The sequence below is a fragment of the Etheostoma cragini genome, chromosome 20 (genome assembly GCF_013103735.1).
Source record: "Etheostoma cragini isolate CJK2018 chromosome 20, CSU_Ecrag_1.0, whole genome shotgun sequence".
NCBI lineage: Eukaryota > Metazoa > Chordata > Actinopteri > Perciformes > Percidae > Etheostoma > Etheostoma cragini.
In genome coordinates this window covers 6,660,293-6,682,386 of record NC_048426.1, presented here as the reverse complement: position 1 = coordinate 6,682,386, position 22,094 = coordinate 6,660,293, and the positions used below count along the sequence as shown (strand labels likewise).

Sequence of the window (22,094 nt, the reverse complement as noted above, 5' to 3'; positions counted from 1 at the left end):
CTGACACAAGAGCCTGTCATCACCTTTAAGATCACTGAGGCTTACACACAAACTGCTGGGAAATAAACAGAATGGGTTAAGCTGCCATCATTATTTAAGGCTCTGTTGAATATAGTTGATATTAATGATAAATATGTATGTGAAGATTAATTTAACTTCAAAGGACATATTGTGAAAATTAATAATTTTTTTTTTAAAACAAAGATATGCAGTGCTCCCATGCTCTTTAAACTTGTCACAGAAGACACTCTTGTAGATGAAAAAACATTTCTGCCTGTATAAGCATTAAAAGCATTAAAAAGTAATTATGTACAAGACAATATGCAGTAGTACTAGTATGTTCATCACTATTCACCAGTTTTGCCTGCATACATCCCGTGGGAAAATAACTAAAATAATAAAACAAATGAATAATATAACACTTTATGAACAAAGATGATACATAGTAAAGGCATATACTAACCTACTAGTAGCATCCTTGTGTGTCAAGATAAATGAACAGTTGCCCTGTGCCTGGGTCACATATACATTATGAACATTTTTTTTAATACTTACAAAAATTAATTTGAAGCACAAAACTGGTATTAATCTCTTTGATATATAAATTCATCTCTTACATCTTTGAAAAAAATGGATGTAGTTAACTGTCAAACTGTTAGAATCACACCACATGTCCCCTGAGCCAAGCCTAGCACTTGTCTAGTTGACTTGCCAGATGTCATTAATCACACACTTTGTAATAATTATGATACTACTACTGATAATAACATAAGCTTTTTTCTTTGTTGTTAAGACTTGATTTATCGATTATCAAAATAGTTGGCAATTAATTTAACAGTTGGCAACTAATTGATTAATCTTTGCAGCTCTAAAATCAAGACAAGTTTCAACAGTAAATATTGTTAAATCTCTTGTTGAACATAATGTCAAATAAAAGCAGCTAATGCTGTTTCCTGTTTTCTTCTACCACTGCCAGTGCTACTCTTTAATGGCTATTTGAAAACTTCTTGAGGCTTCCTTTTTGATTGTCCAACCTTGAAAGGAAAAAAAATGTAGCATGATATTAAGGAATTTAAATGTTCCAGTTAATGTGCATGATTTCAGTGTAAGATCAAGTTGATTAACGGGCAAAATATTGTAAAACTTACACTAAAACAAGAGCAAAGGGAGAATCTCACCGGTTAGTGACACTGAAGTTGAGTGAAATTAATTCTGTTCCATCGTAGTGATGCATGCAGTTTGAGTTTCAGAATGTTCAAGTGCAAAAGCAAAATCTTCATCATCACTCTCAATTCCACATGTTCCTACTGCTTTGTGCATTTCCTGTTGACTTTCTTCATCCTCAGTTTTGGAATTAGGAGCCATTTCACCTTCATCTTCAAGTCCTGCCTTTTCTACTTGCTCGCTTTCTGTCCAGAGTTCAAGAAATTCCTCCACCTTATGAAGAGACACCTCTGTCTCCTCTTGAGTGGAAATGTCTTCCTCTGCATCCATCCACTCATCCTGGTCATTTTCCTCCTCGTTTTGTTTAACAGCCGTTTCTGCTTTTGTTTCTTGTTCACAAGCTTCAGAGAGTACTGGCTGACTCATTAACAAGTCTCCTTTCTCTGCTTGCCTTACTGGTTGTATTGTTTCTGTTGCCTGGACACTGGAGGTTACTCTTTCTGTTGATCTGATTTGTTCTATGGGTTCAACTGTTTTCATTGCTTGGATTCCAATGTCCAGCAGTACAGGTTGAGGTTGAGCTCTTTCTGTTGAATCTAAGTTTGCCACTGGTTCTGTTGTCTGAACAGCAACATCTGTTATCCCTGTCTGTTTCTGGCTTTCATCTTGTTGTGTTAGATTTATTGGCTTTACGGGTTCTATTACCTCTACTGCCTGAACTCTGACTTCAGGCAATTCTGTCTTTTTCACAGGTTCAATTCTCTCTGTTGCTGTTTTTGCTTGTCCAAACTGTATATTAAGTTTGAATTCAAAAGAAAGACTTGAAGGGGACTCCACATTACCTATTGAGGAGATTATTCCAGTATTTTGGGGGGCTACTAATTTAGTGTTACCAAGTGTTGCAATAGGACTCGGTTCCTCAGACGATGATTTGACCTCTTTTGATGTAACACCTGCTTCATTTGTCTTCTGTTTAGCTTTAGTTTCCTCCAAATCCTCTGTGTGATCATGGATAGAGCAATCTAAACTTGCTGGAATATCAGGTGTTTGCCTGAGATCTTCAGACACTTGCTGTTCAGATGCAGAGACATCGCTGATGACAGAAGGCGCGTCATCTTGTCTTTCTTTGACTGTTGCAATATTATCCTCCATAACTTTTTGATCCTCCACTTCATTTGTGTCACTTTCAACCATCTCACTCCCTTCTGTCACAGCATCTGGCTGTTTTATAGCTTCTTGTTCCAAGTTATCACCCACTGATTCAGGTACTTCTTTGGTTACCTCTACCTCCTGCACTGTGTCCACAATTGTCTCTGCTGATTTTATATTGACATCGACTACCTGCATGTGAACCCTGTGAATGTCCTCGTTCTTCACTGATGGTGTGGCAGTCTTGACTTCCTCCTTCAACAATAGCTCACTTGTCCCTCTATCTACCAAGAGTTCATTACCAGCTGATGTTTTCTCTATCAGATCATCAGATGTTGAAGCTGAGACATCTTTGAGATTACATGTGACTAGTTGCGCCTGTACAGCATGCTCAACTGCAGCAGTCTTTATTGCTCTTTCTTTTTCTACCTCTACACTGACTTGCACTGTACGGATATACACTTCATGTTTGAGTTTATTTGTAACTGCAACATTGTCAACACAAGGTGCTGGGGTTTCTTCATTAAATACAGTCTTTTCAAGGACCAGAACATTATTTTCTTCCTCATTAACAGAAGATACACAAACTGCTGTTAATGTTTGTAACTTGTCTTCAGGGATGCGGTTTTCCTGCTTAACACCAAGATGTTGTATTATGCTCACTTTTTTCTGATCTTCTTTTATCTCTAAGGACTGATCCAGTTGTGCCACAACTTCACTGTCAATTTCATCTATACTGACATTGACATTGTCTGGTTTGGAAACATCTTTCAACAATATTTGCTTTTCAAGTTCCTTAGCAGTATCTCTCTCAATATTTTCTGTGACTACATGCACATGTAATAAGGTCCCTTCCTCAGTTTTGCTTTCAGTTACAATTTCTTTGACATTAGATAATGATACTTCGGGTTCTTTAACACGTTCAGTTTTGGCAGCTTCCATTGGTAGTTTTTCTTCTGGCTCAGCACTCACTTCAGTTTCCTGTTTGGGTTCATTTGTAACAGTTTCCACCGCTGGAATATCCTCTAATATTACTTCCTTTTTAAGTAATAGAAGGCTATCAACCCCTGAAATGAATGTGGCTGCTTGTATAGCTTCTAATACTTCAAATGAGTGACCATTGACCCCTTCTGGTTCTTGAACATGTTGAGTTTTGGCAGCATCCATTGGTAGTTTTTCTTCTGGCTCAGCCCTTACTGCTGTTTCCTGTTTGGGTTCATCTGTAACTGTTAAGACTGCTGGGATATCCCCTGATATTACTTTATTTTCAAGTGATAGGCAGCTACCCACCTCTGAATGTAATGTGGCTGCTTCCACAGCTTGTAATAACTCTGTTTTTTGAACATGTTCAGTTTTAGCAGCATCCACTGGCTCAAGGTTTTCTTTAGTGAGAAGTATTGTTTCCCCTTTAAGTTCTCCTGTAACTGTTTTTTCTGGAACATCCTCGGAGATCAACACTTTGTGAAGTGATTGAAGACTGCTCTGCTCAGAAGCTAATGCAGGTGCTTGAACAGCTTTTAATACTTCTAGTGGTTCTTGAACATGTTCAGTTTGAGAAGCCTCCACTGGCTCAAACTTGACTTCAGTGAGAAGTGTGGATTCCTCTTTTGGTTGATCTGTAATTGTTTCTGCTTCTGGAACATCCTCAGATAGGACCTCTTTTTCAAGTGACTGACCACTGCTCTCTTCTGGTTCTTGAAAATGTTGAATTCTTGTAGTATCCATTGGTTGTTTTTCTTCCGGCTCAGGCCTTACTTCTATTTCCTGTTTGGGTTCATCTGTAACTGTTTCCACTGCTGGGATATCCTCTGGTAATACTTCCTTTTCAAGTGATAAACAACTACCCGCCTCTGAATTAATTTTGGCTCCTTGTACAGCTTGAAATAATTCTGGTTCTCGGACATGTTCAGTTTTAGCAGCATCCACTGGCTCAAGGTTTTCTTTATTGAGAAGCATTGTTTCCCCTTTAAGTTCTCCTGTAACTGTTGCTTCTGGATCATCTTTTGATATTAACACTTTGTCAAGTGATTGAACACTGCTCTGCTCAGAATCTAACGCTGGTGCTTGAACAGCTACGAATACTTCTCCTGGTTCTTGAACATGTTCTGTTTGGGAAGCCTCCACTGGCTCAAACTTTACTTCAGTGAGAAGTGCGGTTTCCTCTTTTGGTTCACCTTTAATTGCTTCTGCTTCTGGAACAACCTCTGATATGACCTCTTCTTCAAGTGACTGACCATTGACCCCTTCTGGTTCTTGAACTTGTTGAGTTTTCGCAGCATCCATTAGTAGTTTTTCTTCTGGCTCAGCCCTTACTTCTGTTTCCTGTTTGGGTTCATCTGTAACTGTTTCCGCTGCTGGGGTATCCTCTGGTATTACTTTCTTTTCAAGTGATAAACAGCTACCCGCCTCTGAATTTATTATGGCCTTTTGTACAGCTTGAAATAACTCTGGTTCTTGAACATGTTCAGTTTCGGAAGCCTCCATAGGCTCAAGTTTGGCTTCAGTGAGAAGTATTGTTTCCTCTTTAGGTTCATTTGTAATTAGTGCTGCTTCTGGAACCTCCTCTGATATGACCTCTTCTTCAAGTGACTGACCACTGACCCCTTCTGGTTCTTTATCATGTTGAGTTTTTGCAGCATCCATTGGTAGTTTTTCTTCTGGCTCAGCCCTTACTTCAGTTTCCTGTTTGGGTTCATCTGTAACTGTTTCCACTGCTTGGATATCCTCAATTACTTCCTTTTCAAGTGATAAACAGCTACCCACCTTGGAATCTAATGTGGTTACTTGTGTAGTAGGTAATAACTCTGCTTCATGAACATGTTCAGTTTGGGAAGCTTCCAATGGCTCAAGTTTCTCTTCAGTGAGAGGTATTGTTTTCTCTTTAGGTTCATCTGTAATTCTTACAGTTTCTGCAAAGTCCTCAGATAGGACATCTTTTTCAAGTGATAGACCACTGACTCCTTCTGGTACTTGAACATGTTGAGTTTTCGCAGCATCCATTGTTAGTTTTTCTTCTGGCTCAGCCTTTACTTCTGTTTCCTGTTTGAGTTCATGTGTAACTCTTTCCACTGCTGGGATATCCTCCGGTATTACGTTCTTTTCAAGTGATAAACAGCTACCCGCCTCTGAATTTCTTATGGTTCCTTGTACAGCTTGAAATAACTCTGGTTCTTGAACACATTCAGTTTTGGAAACATCCACTTGCTGAAGTTTGTCTTCACTGAAAATTATTGTTTCCTCTTTAGGTTCATCTGTATCTTTTGCTGCTTCCGGAACGTCCACTGATATTTCTGATATGACCTCTTCTTCAAATGATAGACCATTGACCCCTTCTGGTTCTTGAACATGTCGAGTTTTGGCAGCATCTATTGGTAGTTTTTCTTCTGGCTCAGCCCTTACTTTAATTTCCTGTTTGGGTTTATCTGTAACTATTTCCACTGCTGGGATATCCTCAATTGCTTCCTTTTCAAGTGATGGACAGAGACCCACCTCTGAATGTAATGTGTCTGCTTCACCATCTTGTAATAACTCTGGTTTTTGAACATGTTCAGTTTTAGGAGCATCCACTGGCTCAAGGTTTTGTGTAGTGAGAAGTATTGTTTCCTTTTTAAGTTCTCCTGTAGTTGTTGCTTCAGGAACATCCTCTTCAAGTAACTGAGCGCTGCTCTGCTCAGAATCTAATGCATGTGCTTGAACAGCTTCTAATACTTCTCCTGGTTCTTGAACATTTTCAGTTTTGGAAGTCTCCACTGGCTCAAGTTTCTCTTCAGTGAGAAGTATTGTTTCCTCCTTCAGTTTATCTGTAATTGTTGCTTCTGGAATGTCCTCTGATTTGACCTCTTTTTCAAGTGACCAACCTCTGACCCCTTCTGGTTCTTGAACATGTTGAGTTTTGGCTGCATCCATTTGTAGTTTTTCTTCTGGCTCAGCCCTTACTTGAGTTTCCTGTTTGAGTTCATCTGTAACTGTTTCCACTGCTGGGATATCCTCTAATATTACTTCCTTTTCAGTTGATAAACAGCTACCCACCTCTGAATCAAATTTGGCTACTTGTTTAGTAGGTAATAACTCTGTTTCTGGAACATTTTCAGTTTTGGAAGCTTCCAATGGCTCAAGTTTCTCATCAGGGAGAAGTATTGTTTCCTCTTTCAGTTTATCTGTAATTTTTGCTTCTGGAACGTCCTCTGATACAACCTCTTTTTCAAATGACGGACCACTGACCCCTTCTGGTTTTTGAACATGTTCAGTTTTTGCAGCTTCCATTGGTAGTAATTCTTCTGGCCCAGCCCTTACTTCTGTTTCCTGCTTGGGTTCATCTTGAACTATTTCCACTGCTGGGATATTTTCTGGTATTACTTCCTTTTCAAGTGATAGACAGCTACCGACCTCTGAATCTAATGTGGCTACTTGTGTAGCTTGAATTACCTCTGGTTCTTGAACATGTTCAGTTTTGGCAGTATTCACTGGCTCAAGTGTCTCTTCAGTGAGAAGTATTGTTTCCTCTTTACGTTCATCTGTAACTGTTTCTGCTTCCGGAAAGTCCTCTGTTATCTCTTTTTCAAGTGACTGAACACTGCTCTCTTCTGAAGAGAATGTGTCTTCTTGAACAGTTTGTGGTTCTTGAACATGTTCAGTTTTGACAGCATTTGCTTTTAGTTCTTTGTTTTCTGGTTCAACTTTGACTTGAGTGAGATGCTCCTCTGTCTGTTTTTTTTTTTTTTTGGGGTCTGTAACTGTTTCTGTTAGTGGAATGTCCTCGGATGTTACTTCCTCCTTTCCTGACTGAACACTGCCCTCCCTTAATGTGGAGGCTTGCACAGTGTCAAGTGCTTCTGTTACGTTAACATTTCCAGTTTTGGCATCTATTACTATTTCATCTTCCTTTTCTGGCTCCATGTTGACTTCAGTTAGAGGCACTGTTTCTTCTTTGAGTTCATATGTAAATGTTTTGGCGGCTGGGATGTCCTCCAATATTATTGCTCGATATTTATCCTTAACTTGAATTTGATCCGGGCTATTGTGCATGATCTGATCTTTCTTTTCTGTCACAGTTTGGACTTCCTGCTCCATAGCCCCATCCTTGGTTGTATGTGCTACTGTAGCAGCTGAATCAGCATCAATTTTTGGGGCCTTTGGTTTAGCTTGATGTGCCTTAACTAGAGAAACTTCATCTGGACCAATTCCGTCACCTTCAGATAATATATCTTTAGACACAGCTGCATTTATCTCAGATGGGCAATCAAACAGATGATGGCTCTCATCAATACTTTCTAATTCCTTAAGGCTATCTTCTTGATGTGTATTGTTGACCTCATTTACTTCATCTACAGTCATTTCAGCAGTGTGAAACTCTTCAGTTAGAACTTCAGATACAATCTCTGCGGAATAGGAGTCATTGACTTCAAACATGCTTTCTGTTTCATAGGTAGCTGCAAGTTCATTAATTGCGTCCATTTCTTCAACATTTAGACTTGTGTTAATGGTAGTTGCATCTAATCTTCGGTGTATTTCCAGGATTGTTGGCTGTTCTTTTTCAGATGTTTCGAGTATTTGATTTGAAACAGAAACCGCTATTCTTTCAGATCTTGGCTCATTTGAGCATACTGGAACTGTGTTTGGGCTTATGGAAATTGTTTTAACAACCTGATACAGGAGCACATCTGTTTCCTTAAAGTCATATTCTGCTGGTACTGGTGTTGTATTGCCAGATGTTTTTGAGGACTCTGAAGTCAACTGGGAAACTGCAGAGATCATCTCAGTTTCATCTGCCACGGTAATGTCTAATGGTTCTGGTGCAGTAATGGCCTCAGATGTGATCTCTATCAGGTCCTCTGCTATGGTGTCATCTCTAGCTGCCTCCTCAGTGGCTGAAGCTGGAGTGGCCTCCTCTGGGATGTCACTTAGTTGTTGTTTACTGATTGATTCTGTAAAATCAGCAGGTTCTTCATTTGTAGCCAGGGTTTTAGATGCCTGATTTTCTAAAGAAACAGCATTGTCTTGGACTTTCTTTACTTCAGTTTGCAGGATGTCACATGTTAGGACTGATTCAGCCATCTGATCTAGAAGGTCTTGCTGGAGTTCATGTCCTCCTTCCTTGGGTATATGACTTTCTATGTCTGCCTGTGTTTGTATTTGAACCTCAGTCTCTACTGTATCAAACTCAGACAATGGAATCACAGCTGGTGTCTCAGAGTCTTCATCACCTGAAGCTACGTCCTTATCAGCTTCATCTGAAGATACTTGGTCTTGCTTTTCGGCAGTCTTCCTCTTTTTTCGTTTTGGTAGGAGTTTCTTTATTGAAAAGGAGTACTCATCTTGAGTAACTTCATCAGATTGAACATGATCTTTGCTTTCATCCTCATCCATGGCTTTCTTTTTTGGGGTGACAAGTCTTTTCAGTGATTTCCATGTTGACACTCCATCACCCTCTGAAGGACTTCCTGCTTCTTTGGGGGAATAGGCTAACATTTCATTGACTTCATTAGAACTTTCTAGGGCCATTTCTGTACCATGTTTAGATCCACCATCTTGCTTATCAATTTGAAGTGGTTCGTCCTCAGAGTCTGAAGTTTTTCGGCTTCTTCTCCTGCCGGATCCACACAAAACAGATTCCCATGAAACAGACGAGTCTTTTCGTTTTTTGCCTTCTTCTGTGCTGAGGTCTGATATTTGCCCTCCTTCACTTGGTTTTGTTTCTTCTACTGAACCTGGGATTTGTGTCTCTTCATTACTTAAAGAGGATCTCTTTATACGCTTTTTTGGAGTCATAAGTTTTTTGAAGGAAGCCCATGCACCATCCTCTTCTTCTACTGCCTCTGCAGACTGTTGTGCACAACCTTCTTCTTTCGGATTCTCAGCTGACCCGGTAGATGATAAGAGCTGATCTGAAACATGTTCTCCAGAATCAGACAGCTTTGCATCACTTGATTTCCTTCCTCTTTGCTTTTTGGATAGTTTCTTTAAACTAGACCCTGACAGCAGCCTTTTAAGAGGACTTGCTTGAACCTTGTCCTTCTCTTGAGAACTCAGAATTTCAGGCTCACTGACAATGATGATTGATGGATCTATGGCAGATGCATCAACCACCTGAGCTGATAATGCAGACAGGATCTCCCCTTTAAGTATATTTTCTTTATGTTCTGCCTCAATTGCAGCTGCCTCAACACCTAGACTAATCTCCTCTAAATCCTGTTGTTTCTCTTGTACAGTTTGTTCTCTCGTCTCTTCGGCCTCCTTTGCTCCCTTGTTTTCCGGTTCTTTGTCAGTTGTCTCATCTTCTGCAGGCTTCTTTTTCTTCCGTAGGCCAGAAAATATTCCAGTTTTAAAAAATCTTTTAATTGGAGATACAACCACTTCTTCTTCCCGGCTATATGGAGATGTGGAATTTGACTCTTCTTTAGGTGTGGAATCCTGTTGTGCATGTTCTCCTAGAATTGAAGTCATTGCTGCAGCTACATTATCAGATTCAACTTCGTCTTTGGTTTCTTCTGTTTTCTCCTCTGCATTTTCTAGAATGTCTGATGTAACGTCTGTCAGGGTAGGACATGTTGTTGAATCATTATCATAAGTCTCCTGTCCAATGTTCTCATCAGTCTTCTGTTCAGCGTTATCACTTGTTTTTTCTTTTGTGGTATGCTCAACATCTTCTGCTCTGTTTGGTCCTCCTTTGTTGGTCTCATCAGGCACATCTGTTGCTATTTCACCTGAGCCCCTCTTTATTGTCATGTTCAAACCAATGTTTCTGAAAAATCTTCTAAAACCTTTATTGATGTCATTATGCTTTGCATCCATTTCAATAATGTCCAGGGGTACATCTTCGTTAGCATCAGCTTCATTGAGTGATTCCTTTTCATTAATTTCAACATTTAATGGTGTTTCTTCTTCTTTAAGTGGCTTTTCTGTTTCAGAAACCTCTTCGTCTGTTGAAAGGATAGCTAAACCAGGAAATAAGTGAAATATTAAAACACTTGTATTGCATGAACTGTAAAAGAAGGAGATTAAACTATCAGCTGAAATCTAACAAGTTATGGGTCAGCTAACAAGTCTCAGAGCTAGAATTCAAGTCAAGTCTCAGAGCTAGAGTTCAAGTCAAGTCTTAGAGCTAGAATTCATGTCTCAAGTCTTTAAGCTAGCGTTCAAGTCAAGTCTCAGAGCTAGAGTTCAGTTCAAGTTTCAAGTCTCAGAGTTAGAGTTCAAGTCAAGTCGCAAGTCTCAGAACTAGAGTTCAATTCAAGTCAAGTTAAGTCTCTTGTGGTTATAAAAAGTGTTGTATGACCTTCTGTTTTTTTATTCCAGGCTGCTTATAACTAGGGCTGCACAATGTATCGTTTTTTATCCTTATTGCAATATCAACTGACGTAATATACACATCGCAAAGGCTGCGACATGTTGTAATAGACATTCGAATGTTTGTGTTAGTTGAAAGAAAACATTGGTAGAAAATTACACTTTAAAAAGAAACACTCATTCTTTTTAGGGGTGGCTTTTATATCCAATTCAATTCTCAATTTGCGTAGCAGAATATTGCAAGCAGCAGAAATGGAGAATTGAGTACACTTTAATATCTGTTTATCACAAGTAATATTGCGATATTCAACAATGTTATTGCATATTTTCCTCATACCCTGCAGCCCTACTTAGAACACTGCATAGCTATATATAAAGAATTCAACGTTTGCTGCCAGCGGGACGTAAATGATTACATAAATCTATTACCACAAGTTTGGTAAATAAACAAAAGCTCATTTAAATTCAAAGCTTATGACCAATGGTACAGCAGCTGCCGGTGTGGTCAACATGTTTGGACTACGTGTTACATAGGCCGGTTATAGGTTACGCAAGGAGGGCGCTTCCCAAACATGAAGATTGTTCACAAGTCCTGCACCTTAAGGTTGAGTCTGAAGTCTTTTAAGGAGGAGTCTCGAGTCAAGTCTGAATTCTGTGTGTGCAACTTAAGTGTGAATCGAGTCTGAAACTCAAGTCCCCATCTCTGTGTGTCTGTTGAAATAAGGCTTACATTGTCTGTCAATAAGCAGTAATAGAGTACCTACCCTCTGCATCAATCTCATCCTCACAGTGACCATTAACTTCTGCCATAGAGCCGTCTGCTTTTCCATTGATCTCAGAGATCTGCCCATTTTTTTCAAGAGGCTGAAACAAAGCGCAAAACATAGAGGCAAATATTAGATTGTGTGGAAGGTGGAAAATCCCTTTCTCATCTTTTAGCAGTTCATTCTAAACATGTTCTAGTTTCTAATAGTAATAAGTATAGCAGCAACCATTTTCTCTGATGCTGATAGCTTTAGAAAAATCTAAATAAATCCAACAGAATTTGTACTTCCATGAAACAATTTCAATCTTTGATTAACTGGGGCTCCAAAGTCCTATTTTATATTCAAACAACACAGTCAAGTCGCTGTTGTGTGGGTGTGATGGTAGTCTTACAGTTAGACAACCCTAATTATCTAAATCTTAAATCTGTGAGCGAGATTACTCAAAAATGCCTGAGCACTACTGTGGAAAAACAACATAATTAAAGGATCTATACAAATAGCTGTTGGTGTTGTGTGGCACCTGTCTATACCTGCTAAGACTTGTTGGACATTGATAAAGTAATTGATAAAGATTTATTTCCAGACAGTTTTTCCATGTTTTGCACAGCATGATACACTTAGTGTAGTGATGCACACTTTTGTGTGTAATGTTTTTTTATGAATCAGGCATAGGTGGTATTTTGGTGGCTTATATGGCCTTTGTCGATGACATTTTATTCTTTTTAAATATGTTAGCTATAATGTAGCCTATAGGTTAAATTTTCTGAGACACAAGAACCAGCTTCCTTAAATGCTAAACTCTAAATTTAAACATGCCAATGCCAAAAATCAAAGACCGTAAGTCATGTTAGACCACATATGAAATTAAATGACCTCTTGTAACAGTGGCTTACTAAGCATTCCACCCTAATGTAATCACCCAAGTCACAAAGGTTAAAGTTGCTATTAAAACACCACAGTCTCATGATTATAGCTCATAAGACATTAGCTACATTGTTTTCATTCTCACAGTACAGTGCTGTCTAACTTACAGTGGCTTGAGAAAGTTTACACACCCTTGCTAAAGTTGATTGAAAAGAGCAATAAAAAATCATCTTTTGGAAATTGAACTTAATGCCTTTATTCAAAAAACTTAGGAAAATCCACCCTTTTAAGGAAACCAATTTTCTTTGTGAATGAATAATGTATTGTAAATAAATAAATGTATTTCCTTAAAATAGAGGGAGCATAAGTATACACACCCCTATGTTAAATTCCCATAGAGGCAGGCAGATTTTAATTTGAAAGGACCTTTTTTTAATGGATCCCCCCCATATCCTCACATACCCTTCACCATACCTACATATTGGCATGGGGAACTTTTCATAAAATCATCTCTCAATGCAAATCAAACCAGCTATTATCTAACTGCAATAAAACCATGCAATTATCTAGGTATAGTGAAGGGTATGATGTGTGTGTGTGGGGGGGGACTATATTAGGATGCAGATTATCCTGATCCATGAAATAACTGGCCTTTAAAAATAGAAATGTGCCTGCCTCTATGGGAATTTAACACAGGGGTGTGTATACTTATGCCCCTATATTTTAAGGAAGAATTTTTACGATACATTATTCATTCACAAAGAAAATTGGTGTGCTTAAAAGGTTGGATTAAGGCATTAAGATCAATTTCCAAAAATATGTCTTTTTTTTATTTCTCTTTTTTTTTTATCAACTTCAGCATGGGTGTGTAAACTTTCTCAAGCCACTGTACATCCTGCTCTGCATGAACCAGTGATCATTTGTACACAAGTAATCAATGTTGCCTTCTGCAGAGTGCAGCAAAGGGGAAATTCCATCTCTCCCCTGGGCTTCACTGAGGTTCCTCTAAGAATGAAAGGTCATTATTCCACCCCACTGTTTTCTTTCATCTACCGTAAAGGCAAACCGATGCTGCTTCAAGAAAACATTAAAACAGGGTTTTCAGAAAGGCACCAACAACTCCGACTGTGTTAGCCTCATACTACCATATAGCAAAAGTGAATCACCAAGGGGGCATTCGTGATTCCTAAACTTTGACGAAATAAGAATTAAGTAGCACACATGTTTAACAACTTCTTTCTTTACTCTGAATTTATTAGTAACGGCTTTATTCTGCACCTGAATAAATTAAGCTGGATGGGATCAATGGCATTCCATCAAATGGGTCATGTTTTCTTTCTTGGGGGTTAATGGACGTGTTGGCAAGCAGCACCTGCACTGACAACAACAAATTCCAGTCTCAGCATTTTTGTAACACAGTTTTGGAAATATAGGAGGCTTTATACCAAATAATTGTTGCTGCAGTTACTGAAAATCATCAATGCAGTGATAGGAGGATGGAAAAAAATGATAGATAAGTTTTGTAAACGTGGTAGTTGTCTGCAGTAAGCCTATGTCAGCAATCTGGACCTGAGGAAAATAAGATGATACCTTGTCTTCAATATTCTGCTCAGTCTGAGCATCATCCACTTTTTCGCTCTCCCCCTCAGCCGCTGCACCCTCCTCGCCCTCCCGAGGCGCAGACTGAGCGTCTCCCATGATCGGAACTGCAGCGCGTCACTCTCCGGAATGAGCCAGATGGAAATATCCTAAAGGTGCACTGAAAACAAGCAATCCGGTAGCTCCGTGAGAGAGACGGGTTAGCTCCGAAATGCTGCAGCCTGGATGTGGAGAAAGTCTTTTAGCCAAACACCTCCCTGCAGGATCACATGAAGCCTATGAGCCTGGACCGGCCCGGACTGGACCGGCCCGGCACGCCTCCAGCTGCATCAAAACAAAAAAAACAACCTGCAGAGAACACTCAGCGCGTCCTCAGATGACTGAAGCGAGTCCCAGCAACACGCGCGTGCACGTTCACCTCAGTGCTCAGCTATGTTAGAAGTAACAGCACTGAAATACTAAGTAGCCTATGATAAAGATTGAAAAATATCTTTTCATTGGAAATAGAATGCAGCTGCAACAGGGCAGTTGTTTTTTAAGGTTGGTGCAAACTGACTTAAAAAGGGCTAGACTGCCGTGTTATCTATAGCTTTTATTATTGTTGACCATTTATATTTAAAAAGTCTTTAGTTATTTCCCATAAAATTAAAACTGTCAAAGCACGTTAACATGGACTGAATTGTTGCCAGACTGGGAAATTGCTGATTGAAAATCAGTTTATGTGATTAAAAGTCCTAAAACAAAGAGCATAATGGGAAAAAACTAAGTAAATAATCTTGATCATAAAGAAAGTGAACCTCTTAATCTCCATTTGTTTCGTTCATGCACATATTGTGTATTGATCAGCATCTAAAACCTCTCCTGTGAAGCTTGAACTTCATCTTTTCACGTCTGACAAATAAACGAGCAAATTCCTTTAATCGCTCTGTCACGTCTCCTCATTAAAGGGGAAACTTGTTGTTGATGCTGCCGGATCTTGCTCGGTCTCATGGATTAATGTGTTAATCTGCTGTTGTCCTTGCTGGGAACAAAGGACATTTGTCCAGTTCTTGGCCAGTGAGGCCTGATCTTTATCACAACATGACAGAAGAAGAATCATGGGATCTTTGTTGTTTTAGGGGGCCTTATGAGAATTCGCTGCTATACATCAAATCAGGGATCTGTTAAACTGTGAGCTATTAAACATACAAGTCGAATATTTGAACACTTTGAAAAGTACAATTATTTCTTAATATGTAGAAATTAAGAAGACGCGTTCCTGTAATGTTCTGCAATATCTTCCTTCAAAACAAAGTATTTGGATATTCTATGTTTATGTATCTTTACGAGTAATTTAAGGACACCCAAGTGTGAAAATGTAGTTGATTTAGTTTCCAAAAGTTTACTTTTCAAATTGTACTCCCAACTAAATTTGGAGATTAAATTGAGACAGGTCGAACTCTTTCTGCTTAAAGTTCTGCTCAAAGTCTCTGGAGGAACAGAGCGTTGTGGTTGTTGTGCTTACATATTGGTTATTGGCATCACATGTGGTTCTTGGCAATGGATAAGCGAGCATCCTGAAAGCTAGCTGCTATGGGGAGAACCTTAGGCTACCGAGCCATCGCCGGCCATTAGCATTCCATCGACTGCCATTCATTTTGTCGTCACTTTGACAGTGAAGAACTTTACCTCTGAAGTGTTTAAAAACTCTTTTTGTCCGTTGTTTATTTCTGAAGAAACACAACAATGTATAAAAGGCTCCATTACCTTGTACTTCACGTTATGGTTCCGTAGCAGAGATTTAGTAAAAATAGGCTAACGATTGTGTCATAACCAAGCAACTTTCTGTCGCACAGCAGAGAAATCATCGTATAGTTGGAGAGGCTCGCAGGCAGTTTTGACACACATTAACTGTTTTAAGTTTACTTACTAACGTTAACTAGCATGTTAGTTAGCAGTAATTAGCCTGTGTCTATGTTATCTCCTAACTTATACATACGCTCTCCGTCTCTGCTGATTAGGAATGATCGGGATTTCTCTTGCACAGCTACCAGAAGACTTACAACTTTCAGACAGGTTGCCCACGTCAGCACTACGTCGTCAAGCTCAGTTGGAGGCTGGGTAGTAACGCCTAGCCATCGTCGGAAAAGTGCTTCTGTTTTCCTTTACTGGTCTCTGTCCAGAACAACGGGGTCTGTTGGTCCATTTCATATACTGTCTATGGTTCTCAAAAACTCGATTGAATCCCATATTATCTATTAATCTTCTATTTAAAAAAAAGGGATATACCGTATAAGGAAGTATGTAAGGCCTTTTTGAGTACCTAAAATGGATTGAATTGAGACACAAATATAACGCACTGAATCAAATTGAGAATTTTGTAAATCATAGATAGACATGGTCAACAGTTTAAAGCAATAGTAAACGATGCAGTCTAACACATCAGTCCACAGTCTGCCATAGGTTCACTGGTGGAATTTAACTAAGTACATTTACTCAAGTACAGTACATATGTACAAATTGGAGGTACTTTTCTACTTCTACTCCGCTATATATCAGAAAGAAATATTGTACTTTTCACTCCACTACAATAATCAGACAGCTTTAGATACTAGTTACTTTGCAAATTAAGATGTTTGCACACAAAACACATGTAGTCTATAAAATACAATGTTTTATTTCTAAACTATTCAAGAATATACAGGCCTCCTACTCCAGTTGAAATGATGAGAGATTAAACACGTAGTTGGATAATAGAACTGTTTGGATCGTTTCCGGATTCAAAAATGATTTTTCTTCATTGAGTACTTTTTCCTGATGATACTTACATACTTAGTCAAGTAACATTTTCAATGCAGGACTTTTACTAACAGTATTTTTACAATGTGATATTAATACTTTTACAAAAGTAAACAACCTAAATACTTCTTCTACCATAGGTTTTCAGTTGGGTTGAGATGGCCATAGCACACGATTTACATCATTTTCAAACTCATCATTTCATGCTTTTCTTTTCATTTTTTATCCGTCTAGTACTTTTCTGTGTCCAAATTTCATTTTGTCAGGCACAATTTTTGTTTTGAAGTTCTGAAAACCTTTAAAATCTCTGCCTGCTGCTATTTCCTGTGTTTTTCAGCTCAGTAATATCATCCATTGTGTGCCAACATCAGCACAGCCACGCATTTTGCAAGTAGTCTGCTCCATTATCGTTTAACCTGCATTTTCTATGAGAATTTCTACAATTTTATTAAGTTTTGGTTCCAAGACAGCCTTAGTGCAAAGGTAGTAAAGCAAAGGCCTCAGTCTAGAGCTCAGCCAACTCATTTTAGGTGATATAGTGGTATTTGAAGGAGCTTAACACTACCTGCTACTGTTTTCCTGTCAGCAGAGATATGTAGCTATATTTTTACTAACATTTCCCCATCTTTTTGTCTATATGTTAGTCATCATTTAATCCGAGCATTTTATATTTTTAGTCAAGGAAGTTCTGTCTCAGTTTAAAGAAGAGATATCTTTCCCAATATAGTGAGTTTTTAAGTCTCTAACAGCTCAATGGTATTACTCTGTAGCCAAATACACTTTAATATCCTGTGTATAACAAAGCCACATTAGAGTGAAGCAACAGTCCAGCATAAGAAGTCCCAGTATACCATCGGTGGATCCCTACCCCCTCCATATCTAACAGGACAGACCTACTTAAAACAACAGCGTTGTGTCACCAAAGCTGAGCAACGTGAGACCTTGGGAAATCTCAGAGCAGAGAAACGTCTCCAACCTCATGACGGACATTTATGTTAATTGGGTCAGATGCTCTGAGACACAGGTGCTATTATGTGAACCTAAATCTGAAGCCAAATTACTTAATTAATTAGAGTCACAACTTTGAGTAACTGGAAACAGCTGATGTTTTCTCCACTGATTACAGTAACCTAACTCCTGAGGCCTGATGCAATGTAATGTGATAAACCATGAGAGTGGTCTCACTGAGTCTGTCTGCGAGTGTGTCCGTGTCCTTTTTTTGTACCTGGTAATGTCACAACATCAAATGTCAGTCCTCTCCTGACATTCATATTGGATGAATGGTTCCTTTTTTACGCTTGGTTAAAATCTCTTGGAAGTTGGAAGAGAAAACTTAAAAGCCAGCAGAGTTTGATTAGACAATCATATTGTTAGACAGTGGTAAGGATAGATAGACAGGAAAGGGGGAGCGAGAGAGAGATGGGAGGGCGGGGATGACACGCCGCAAAGGGTCGCAGGTCAAACCTAAAACCCAGGCCGCTGTCAAGGACCCAGCCCACATGGGGCACACACTGCACCAGGTGAGCCAAAGGCCGAAGGCCAGCAGAGTTTGCGGTAGCAGATGATGTGTTTGAGAACAAAATCAATTTTCCAACAGAAAAAGAGAATTTAAAAAAAGCCTTACGCAGATTAAGCATGCTGTGATGCAGAGATAATCTTCAAAATCAAATGTGACAGCTATGAATACATTTAAATACTTTAATTTTCAAAGTTACATGAGTGAGATAGATCCAAGGATATCCATTTCCTTTTGTAGACTTACAAATCAACTTCCTTTCCAATCACTCCGACAATGTTTAGAGGAACGTTTCAAGACCGGTGAAAAGAGGGAAGCAGGGAAAATGCAAAAAACAAGAAGATAGTGCTCTTCTGACCCTCTTCAGTGTAGCCTTGAACATGTAATTTGATTTTTCTTTGGTGACACTGTAGAATAAACAGGTTAAACTCTTCTAATCTGGAATGCTGGAGGGATATCCAAAGCAAAAATGGCCCACTTTAAAGTTTCCAAGTGAAGCAAATAGCCCTTTGTCCTCATGTTTAGCAGATTTACAGTCTTTCATTAAGGAAACATTCCTGGCACATTCCCAATGAACCGTTTCCCAGTGTTGCTGCATCTCAGTCTGGTAGTTTTGAACTTGTGATACAAGGCACATGTTAGATAGGCAGTTGTACATGTGAAACTCATGTGTATCGATAAATAACATTCTGCTCAAACCAGAACCAGCTGACTGCAAAGAGATAACTCGATTTTAGCGAGACTTATCAACTTGTAATGTTGTTAGGGTCGTGTTTGTTGCTGAAAATCATTAGATTTGCGCTGAAATGGAAAATCAGGAAAGTTTGCAATAAATAAAGATGACAAAATTAATGAAAACTTTTTCATGTTAAAAACATTCTGGGAACAGTGGCATGCTTGTTCCTTTCATATTTTTGTTTTAGTACGTCATTGTCTCTGTATTTCAAAATAGTTTAAATGTAAAGGAATGCATGTAGGTACCAAGTTGTTGTAGTTAAGCTCACAGCCTTTGATTGTGTTGGTTTTTCAATTAACAGATGTTTTTTCTTTCTTCTTCTGCCTTTTAGGGCATATAGGTATGATTTGAAAGGCAACCACAGCCAAAGAATCATCTCTTAGTTGCAGTTGATAAGACATTTCCACCTGAACAACCTTGTTACTCGGGCTTTGTTAAGACGAACTAATGCATGGAAGAGAGAAGAATGGAGAAGTTCATAAAAAGCAAGTCACAGAAAATACTGTTGTTTCACTGACATCTGCTGGACAAAATAAATACTCCTGTTTTTAAATAAGATTTCAGGATTTCAGACTAAGAACTCTCTCTCTCTCTCTCTCTCTGTCTCTCTCTCTCTCTCTCTCTCTCTCTCTCTCTCTCTCTCTCTCTTTCTCTCTCTCTCTGTACAATATAATTTCTTTACAACACTCAAATCTGTAATCTCCTTTCTCTGTAGAATAAAATTATTTCATTGAGAAATTTAGGAGCAGTCACACTGACCGAGCTATTTTCTTAAAACTATAAAAGCATCCTTTAGTGATTTAACCTGGAACTTTAACTATGTTTAGTGTTAAGGATTGAGAAGTTAATGACAGATATCTATCAAATATATCTGTCAAAGTTTTTCCCCCTTGGAATAGTAGTAACCAGGTAAACGGTAGTAACACACCGAGTCCTAAGGTGAGGGGAATAAATGGAACTGAAATACTACATTTTACATTCTGTTGTATTGTGGTTTTGGGGGGATGTTTAATCATCATTCATGTTAATCTTCTTCTCTTCAGAATCAAGTCTCGGATCCACACTGGAGGAGAGTGCATCTACAGCTTAGTTACACATCAACTTTGCTCAAAAAAACTCCCTTTGAGAAACCAAGCCAGTGTGACTCAAACTCAGGGAGGTCGGGTGGAATTTCTTAATCACACGCAAAACCACTGCTGGCTGTGGATATGACTGTTTCTTCTCACAGCTTCCTACGCATCAACTGAGTCCGTTTTCCTTTTAAATAGACTTCTTTTTCTGGCTGCATGACTTATAATCATCACCTGACTGTTTTGGGTTTCACAAGTCTTTGGTGAGATTACATTTTATGGAACTGAAATGAAAGGGTGTGAGATTATCGACTGAACACGTCTGCAAGACTGCTTCATTTGTTATCACATGAGCACTTCATGTGTCTCCCCCCCCCCCCTTTGGGAGATAACGTATCTGAAATGCTTCCTCTTTATTTTCCTCCTGCTTTGGATGTCCACTGTCAGCTTGACTTCTGTCTGTTATCTTAGTGGACATAACGTTAGTCTCATCGCCTTATGTGTTGTTAGACATATTAAAACCACTTAGAAATTGATCAAAAACAATAGTGCACTTACAGTGGCTTGAGAAACTTTACACACCCATGCTAAAGTTAATTAAAAAGAGGTAGAAAAAAAACATCTTTTGGAAATGTATCTTAATGCCTTAATTCACAATACTTAGGAAAGTCCAACCTTTTAAGGACATCAATTTTCTTTGTGAATGAATAATGTATTAAATATAAATAAATGTTCTTCCTTAAAATACAGGGGGCGTAAGTATACACCCCCCCATGTTAAATTCCCATAGAAGCAGGCACATTTTTATTTTTAAAGGCCAGTTATTTCATGGATCAGGATACTATAAATCCTGATGAAGTTCTCTTGGCCTTTGAAATTAAAATATTTATTTTTTTACAATAAATGATTTGTTTCACAATGAAATTGCTGTCCTTAAAAGGTTGGAGTTTCCTAGATTTTTTTTTATTAAGGCATTAAGATCAATTTCCAAAAGATTTTCTTTTATTCCTCTTTTTAAACTTTAGCATGGGTAAGAAAACTTTCTCAAGCCCCTGTCGGTGACAGATGACCTGACAATATAGAAATATGTAAAGACAAAGCAGATCAGTCGTCATCTTTATGTTTCAGTTGTCCTGAAAACACTTGAGAACACATTTCTGCTGCTCTTACATAACCAGCACCACTATGCTACCGCCTGTCTTTTTGCACATTACATAGACTGTCGACAGTATGCATAATTGCACATTTTTAACACAAATTTCGCTGCTCTTATTTTCCTCATTGTATATATCTTCTTATTTTTACTTTTTATGTTGTTTACTTAAATGTTATGTTTGTCTGTGGACCAAATTTGTTATAAATGTCTTGTCACCGTGGGATAGAGGGAAACGCAATTTCGATTTCTTTGTATGTTTTGACATGTGAAGAAATGACAATAAAGCAGACTTTGACTTTGACTTTATGATGAATCCTCGAGCTTCACCGTACTGTACGTCCCTTCAGGTCTCCATGTTACATAACAGGAATGCAGAGTGTTTCTAAAACGGTTTCCTAATTAACAGGTGTGTAAGCGAAGGTGGATAACATGATTTAAAAATGATTCCCCATTTTTACAGTTGTCACGCTGCCTCATGGACTGAATTACCATTTTCAATGATCAGCTTGAAGGAAACCACAAACTGCATCTACAGATGAACAGCCAGCTGAGTAAGGTATGTTGATTCTCTCATTAGAAGTTCACATATTTCATACTGTTTAGGCTTGCCTGAGATGGCATTTAAAGTTTAAAGAAAACCTGAAAAAGGCAAGAAAACGTTAACTTGAGGCCTCTTTACACTCAGTCATGTGGAAAAGTGTCGTAAATATTGAAAAAACTGAAAAACTTTTCAACTGGATTTGTCTCAGAAGTATAATTGGTTTTTGTAGCAAGACATATATACAAGACAATAAAATACAACATGCCTACACAAAGTGCATCAATCAATGTATTTGTGAGATTAAATCATATAAAATTCGATTTCTGCTGTATGTTTGTTGGGATGTTGGGGTCTTTGTTTCAGACTTCCTAGTGCTACTGGTTCATAACTTCCTTTTGTTAAAACACTTAAATTCCAATTGTCTCCACCTACTTGAAAGCAGATAAATTACATGCATTCTGAAATACT

At 38.5% G+C, this 22,094-nt stretch overlaps 1 protein-coding gene across 1 annotated transcript; it reads right to left on the bottom strand.

The window, feature by feature from the left end:
• Positions 1 to 3,839: 3,839 nt before the first annotated feature.
• Positions 3,840 to 14,158, bottom strand: akap12a (A kinase (PRKA) anchor protein 12a). The gene is made up of 5 exons (XM_034859137.1): positions 13,821 to 14,158; positions 11,364 to 11,463; positions 6,865 to 10,247; positions 5,344 to 5,604; positions 3,840 to 4,007 (listed from the first exon to the last, which is right to left on the bottom strand). Exons 1-5 carry the CDS (start codon positions 13,926 to 13,928, stop codon positions 3,840 to 3,842), a joined length of 4,020 nt encoding a protein of 1,339 aa, XP_034715028.1. The 5' UTR covers positions 13,929 to 14,158.
• Between the last annotated feature and the right edge of the window lie 7,936 nt (positions 14,159 to 22,094).

Coding starts and splice junctions, on each gene's coding strand:
- akap12a (XM_034859137.1), bottom strand. CDS start 13,928: ATGGGAGACGCTCAGTCTGCGCCTCGGGAGGGCGAGGAGGGTGCAGCG. Junction 10,248..11,363: donor GGATGAGATTGATGCAGAGG/GTAGGTACTCTA, acceptor TTCCTGGTTTAG/CTATCCTTTCAACAGACGAA. Junction 4,008..5,343: donor AACTCAAACAGGAAACAGAA/GTAAAGGCTGAG, acceptor AACATTTTCAAG/AACCAGAAGAGAGCAGTGGT.